The sequence below is a fragment of the Boleophthalmus pectinirostris genome, unplaced genomic scaffold (genome assembly GCF_026225935.1).
Source record: "Boleophthalmus pectinirostris isolate CB_2022bp ecotype Guang Dong unplaced genomic scaffold, ASM2622593v1 HiC_scaffold_4, whole genome shotgun sequence".
Classification (NCBI taxonomy): domain Eukaryota; kingdom Metazoa; phylum Chordata; class Actinopteri; order Gobiiformes; family Gobiidae; genus Boleophthalmus; species Boleophthalmus pectinirostris.
The window spans coordinates 40,501,363-40,508,081 of NW_026571353.1; the positions used below are offsets into that span (position 1 = coordinate 40,501,363).

General features: G+C 40.1%; 1 protein-coding gene across 3 annotated transcripts in view; it reads left to right on the forward strand.

Annotated features, from left to right (window-relative positions):
* The first annotated feature begins 402 nt into the window (after positions 1-402).
* LOC110159175 (progestin and adipoQ receptor family member 3-like) overlaps positions 403-6,719 on the forward strand; it is a 16,452-nt gene continuing 10,135 nt past the window's right edge. For 2 of the 3 annotated variants that reach the window (XM_020923735.2, XM_055162043.1), the window contains exons 1-4: positions 403-588; positions 2,660-2,891; positions 4,525-4,687; positions 5,719-5,874. In XM_020923735.2, coding sequence (XP_020779394.2) covers positions 528-588; positions 2,660-2,891; positions 4,525-4,687; positions 5,719-5,874 — 612 coding nt within the window. In that variant the 5' untranslated portion in view covers positions 403-527. The remainder of the gene's footprint in view (positions 589-2,659; positions 2,892-4,524; positions 4,688-5,718; positions 5,875-6,719) is intronic. The other variant, XM_055162042.1, reaches the window with a different exon arrangement.

A 6,719-nucleotide genomic window follows, 5' to 3' on the forward strand; every position in this document is an offset into this window, starting at 1 on the left:
ATTGTTGTATATATGCATGAAATAATGGGGTGGGGGGGTTGCTGTTATTTTTTAATATTGTAAAAAATTATTATTATTTTTTTTTTCTGTTGCATGTGAAGCACTTTGTGCTACATTCAAATGTATGAAAAGTGCTATACAAATAAAGTTTGATTGATTGATTGATTGAAAACTGGCACTTGCCCCCATCTGAGAGTATGACATCATTACATTTTAGAATCTGAAAACTATAAAACTGGGACAAATCAATAGTTTTAGATAAATCTGCTGGGACAGGGGACACAGGGCTCTATCCCGGGTAAATCGGGGCGTCTTGTCACTCTAGAAAACCTCCACTACATCTGGTTTCCTCGCGTCCCTCTTTGTTGTGGTTCTTTTCTGTCAGGCGCAGTCCGGGGCAGCCTGCTCAGCGCGGGGGTCCTTCGATGATGACGTAAGCGCTGCTGATTTGGAGGATGATGTTTTGAGCTAAACTTTTGTCGCAGCCTTTTCGCTTTTCTTCGTTTATTTCACATGATTTTTCACAAATGCGGAGCCCGTACTACAAGCCGCACAATGGCACCCACTGCACGTACACCAAACTGAAAGGTGAGCCCGCGATCTCGTCTTATTTCACCCGAATTCAACACTCAGGCTAGTTAGCATTAGCATTAGCATTAGCGGCTCATTTGTTTCTGCGTCGGAAACTTCAAGAAATCGTCTTTTTTTGTTGTAATAACGGAGTCGATCGCCATGAAAGTATGAAAGTATGATAGTCTAGGCTGATAATCTTGTAAATTAGACGTTTTACCGATTTAATTTGATTTTTAGAGCGTTTAAAAAGCTTTCAGGACCACAAAGAAGCCCTAATTAAAAGGCTCATACGTAACCTCGATCTTTTTTTTTTTTTTTTTTTTTTTTTTTTTTTTTTTTTACTTTTTTCTATTATAATTATTTACTATTATTTTAGCATTTTTTAAATTATTATTTTTATTATTATTTGTTATTTTATTATTATTATTATAAATATTTTTTTTTTGGTACGTAACTTCAATTAGACGTGCTGATTGTTACGTGCTTACGTGTCCAGACTCTGACTACACGTGTCTTTTACCATTTATTTTATGATTAATTTAAGAGCAGAAACATTTTATGATTTTTTTATTTATTAATTTTTTTTTTCTTTTACTTTTTTTCTATTATCATTATTTACTATTATTTTATCATCATTATTATTTTGTTTTTATCATATTTTGTTTGTTTGTTTATTAACTTTTATTAATTTTTATTTATTTATTTATTTTTTTGGTACGTAACCTTTTGCCTCGAATTTTTTTTTTTTTTTTTTTTTAACTTTTTTCTGTTATAATTATTTACTATTATTTTATCATTATTATTATTATTAGTTTTTAAAAATTTTATTATAATTTTTTATGCTTTTATTATTATTATTTTATTAATTTTTATTTATTTTTTTGGTAGGTAACCTCAATTAGACGTGCTGATTGTTACGTGCTTACGTGTCCAGACTTTGACTAAACGTGTCTTTTACCATTTATTTTATCATTAATTTAAAGAGCAGAAACATTTTAATGATTTAGAAAAATGTTGTTATAGATTTTTAGCCAACTCCAAATCAAAGATGGATAGTTTTCTTGAGTTACATTTACTTGAAAAACCTTTTAAAGACATTGTACTTTTAAGAGTACTTTTCTAGCAGCATACTCCTTTTTGTGTCGATCCTTTGAAAATAGCAGATTTTGTGCAGTATTTAAGATAATATTAAATTACATTGTTGTTATGATGCTAAAAATTTCAAACTCCTGCTTCGTTTGTGCATTTCTTGGCTGTAACATGATTTTCAAAAGATAAACATCATCTGCAGACAACTTGTCAGGAAAACATCCAAGATGCAGCACCTGGAAGATGTTAAAGCCCATTGTTTTGAAATAGAATGTGATTTTCAACATTAAATCATAGAACTTTCTTTTCTGTTCCCATGTGGCCTTATATCTGTGTAATCCCCCAGTGGTCCAGGTCAGGTCAAACCAGGTCTAAACCAGGTCTAAACCAGGTTTAAACCAGGTCTAAACTAGGTCTAAATCAGGTCTAAACCAGGTCTAAACTACGGTAGGTCTAAACTAGGTATAAACTACCGTAGGTCTAAACCAGGTCTAAACCAGGTCTAAACCAGGTCTAAACTAGGTCTAAACCAGGTCTAAACTAGGTCTAAACCAGGTTTAAACTAGGTCTAAACCAGGTCTAAACTAGGTCTAAACCAGGTCTAAACTAGGTCTAAACCAGGTCTAAACTAGGTCTAAACCAGGTTTAAACTAGGTCTAAAACAGTCCGTCAGTCGTCCAGGTAGAATCCACGGCAAAAGGAGAAATTCAATTTGTCAGCTGGACTAAAGTTTATTTTGGTTGAATATGTTTCGCAGCTCAATCCGAACTGAAGAAGCAACTTGGATGAGCTGCGATGTATTCAACCAAAATAAACTTTTGTCCAGTTGGCGAATTGAATTTCTCATTTTGTCACCTTCTCAAATAAGTATCTAGTTTTAGTGTTGATTAGAATAGTAGTTTCAATACTTTTTTCAACATTGCTTGGACTGTACATTTGCGTTTCTTTTTATTTCTCTCTTGATAACACGTCCCCCTCTTCTCTTCTCTCGACTCAGCAGCCTCCTCGTCCTCCGGCCCCTCCCCTCTGGCCGCGATGCCTCAGAAGCCGCAGAAGCCGGCTCAGACCACCCACTACATCGAGCTGGGCGGGTACCAGTACTGGCCCGTGCTGGTGCCCCGGGGCATCCGGCTCTACACGTACGAGCAGATCCCAGTGTTTTTGAGGGACAACCCCTACATCACCGACGGCTACAGGGCCTACCTGCCCTCGCGCCTCTGCATCAAGAGGTCAGGACTCCTCCTTTTTATCTGTGTAATGGTTTCTTCTTAAAGCTGCACTGTGTAACTTTTCGTTCGGGGGTCCATCACCTGCTTGTTTCTACGGAGCTCTACCTAGAATATTCCACAGTGTGACATTAAACAGCTCTACTTTACATTTATTCAATTACAGGTGGTTTTATAGCTGAAAAATACAAAAAAAAAGTAGGTATTCTAAATAAACTGGGTCTAAACTAGGTCTTAACCAGGTCTAAACTGGGTCTAAACTGGGCCTAAACCGGGTCTAAACTGGGTCTAAACTGGGTCTAAAGTAGGTCTAAAGTAAATCTAAATCAGGTCTAAACTGGGTCTAAACCGGGTCTAAACCAGGTCTAAACCAGGTCTAAACCGGGTCTAAACCAGTTGTAAACTGGGTCTAAACTGGGTCTAAACTGGGTCTAAACTGGGTCTAAACCGGGTCTAAACTGGGTCTAAACTGGGTCTAAACTGGGTCTAAACTAGGTCTAAACCAGGTCTAAACCAGGTCTAAAGTGGGGTCGCCTCTCCACAGATCTGACCTGTAACTTTTTGGTGTGTAATGATCCAAGTGTCACGATACGATATCGTCAAAAATCTAGGAAATCTAGGAAATTGAATTCTTTTGCCTGGTGTCTGCTCCTGAAGACTCCCTCAGGTTCATTTTTTCCTTCTGTGGTTTTCTTTGGGACGACACTTAATCTGTCGAGGATGGAGGAGATGAATCGAGGAGAAGGAAACGAGGAAAGAGAAATGAGACGAATCCGTGTATCATTCCTTCATTTGTTTTCAATATAAAACCAAAAATAAGAAAACGAAAAAACAACAGTTTTCTTCATTATTTATCTCCAAAACCAAAATGAAAAAACGGATAACCGCCGTTTCCCAATTACGTGACGTCCGTGACTGCGATGCCGAACTTTTGCACTGCGTACGGACTGAACCAGGACTGATCCAAGTCCGGGACCAGAGCGGGACCAGAGCGGGACCAGAGCGGGACCAGAGCGGGACCAGAGCGGGACCAGAGCGGGACTGAGACCAGGACCAGACCGGAACTGAGACCGAGACTAGGCTGGGACCAGGACTGAGACCAGGACTGAGACGCGGAGGACAGGAGTGGGCTGCTCCTGTCCGTCCGAACCTGTAGTCCACAGCGCATTCTCGCTTTTCCTGTACGGAACCAGTGCAAAGGATGTCACGGAACCGCTCGGACCGCTGGTCCCGGTCTTAGTCCCGCTCTGGTCCCGGTCTGGTCCCGGTCTCAGTCCCGGTCTGTTTCCGGTCTGAACCAGGACTGATCCGGACCTTGATCAGTCCTGGTTCAGTCCGTATGCGGTGCAAAAGTCCGGCATCGCAGTCACGGACGTCACGTAAACGTCCCTTATCCGTTTTTCCACTCTTCATTTAAACACAAAATCAAAAACTGAAAAAACTAATCATTATCCGTTTTTTCATTTTGGTTTTGGAGACACATAATGAAGAAAATAGTTGTTTTTTCGTTTTCTTATTTTTGGTTTTATATTGAAAAACAAATGAACAAATGATACACGGATTGAGACGCGGCCCAGGTCTGAATAAAAACACTGCTAAATGTAACTGTTGTGTGTGTTTTGTGCGTGTGTTTCAGTCTGTTCATGGTGTCCAACGAGTCCGTGAACATGTGGAGTCATCTGTTGGGCTTCCTGCTCTTCTTCTGCCTCGGCGTCTACAACATGGCGTCGGTGCTGCCCTCTGTCGGCGCCTCCAGGGAGGACTACGTCATCTACTCCGTCACCCTCTTCTGCTTTCAGGTACAGAGCCAGAGTGGGGCTCCGTCTGTGTGTCAGTCGTTCATTCATTTTTCAAAATAAAACCAAAAACAACTATTTTCTTCATTATTTGTCTCCAAAACCAAAATGAAAAAACAGATAATGATTCGTTTTTTTTCTGTTTTTGTTTGTGTTTAAATGAAAAATGGAAAAACGGATAAAGACAGTTTCCTGTTTTACGTGACTTAAACTGCGATGACGGACTGAACCAGGACCGAGACCAGGACTGAGACTGAGACTGAGACTGAGACTGAGACCGGGACCAGAACTAAGACCTGGACTGAGACCGGGACTGAGACTGGGACCAGGAACAGGACCAGGACCAGAACTGAGACCTGGACTGAGACCAGAAATAGGACTGGGACTGAGACCGGGACCAGGAACAGGACCTGGACTGAGACCTGGACTGAGACCAGAAATAGGACCAGGGCTGAGACCGGGGACTGAGATCGGGACCAGACCAGGACAGAGACTGAGACCGGGACCAGGAATGAGACTGGGACTGAGACCTAGACTGGAACAAGACTGGGACTGAAAACAGTTTAGTCCTGGTTCAGTCCTGGTTCAGTCCTGGTTCTGTCCTGGTTCTGTCCTGGTTCTGTCCTGGTTCTGTCCTGGTTTAGTCCTGGTTTAGTCCTGGTTTAGTCCTGGTTCTGTCCGTTATCCATTTTTTCCATTTTTCATTTAAACACAAAATCAAAAACTGAAAAAACAAATCATTATCCGTTTTTTCATTTTGGATTTGGAGACAAATAATGAAGAAAATCATTGTTTTTTTTCATTTTCTTATTTTTGGTTTTATTTTGAAAAACAAATGAACAAATGATACACAGATTTCAGTCCTTGTGGTTAAACGTGTGGAATCGAATCAGCATTTTAACTCAATAAAATCAAACTGACCATTTCTTAAAAACATAAAAAAGGGTGCACTGTGTGACTTTACTCTTCTACTTTTCTCTTTCTACTCGCTCAAATGTTTTTGTCAAACTAAATGTCGTCGTGCCCCGGTGCAGTTGTGCATGCTGTGCTCGGTGGGCTTCCACGTCTTCTGCTGCCATCGCTCGGAGAAGACCAGTCGGCGCTGGATGGCCCTGGACTACGCCGGTCTGTCCATCGGGATCCTGGGCTGTTACGTTCCCGGGGTCTTCTACACTTTCTACTGCAACAACGTGAGTCTGGGGCCCATCAGAAAACACACAAGTCAACACAAAAAAACAATATTACACAAAAGCGACTCTTGTGAGCTTTAAGTTGTGTTTTAATTTTGTTCTGTCCTCCAAAACAGACCTGGAGTTGTGTTTTCATTTCATTTTCATTCACATGTGCAGTGTTGGGAAGGTGACTTTTAAAATGTAATCCCCTACAGATTACAGATTACATACACCAAAATGTAGTTTGTAACGGAATCCATTAAATTACTTAAAGTGAGTAATGTAATCTGAATACTTTGGATTACTTGATTTGCTGTAGGGAAACAAAGACGAGGAAATCTTCACTTAAGATGTTTTGTCGGATAAAAGAAAATAAAAAAAGTCCAAACTTTACTGAACCAAATTAAAAATATTATTGATAGAAGACGAGGAAACACGTCCACACAGCAGGATTTAGACCTGTTTAGTCCTGGTTTTAGACCTGGTTTAGTCCTGGTTTTAGACCTGGTTTAGTCCTGGTTTTAGACCTGGTTTTAGACCTGTTTTTAGACCTGTTTTAGACCTGGTTTTAGACCTGTTTTAGACCTGGTTTTAGACCTGTTTTAGGCTTGGTTTTAGACCTGTTTTAGGCTTGGTTTTAGACCTTGGTTTAGACCTGTTTTAGACCTTGGTTTAGACCTGGTTTTAGATCTGGTTTAGACCTGTTTTAGACCTTGTTTAGACCTGGTTTTAGACCTGGTTTTAGACCTGGTTTTAGATCTGGTTTTAGACCTGGTTTAGACCTGGTTTAGACCTGGTTTAGACCTGGTTTAGACCTGGGTTAGACCTGCAATGAGTGGAATTACTAAAAAAATGTGAAAACA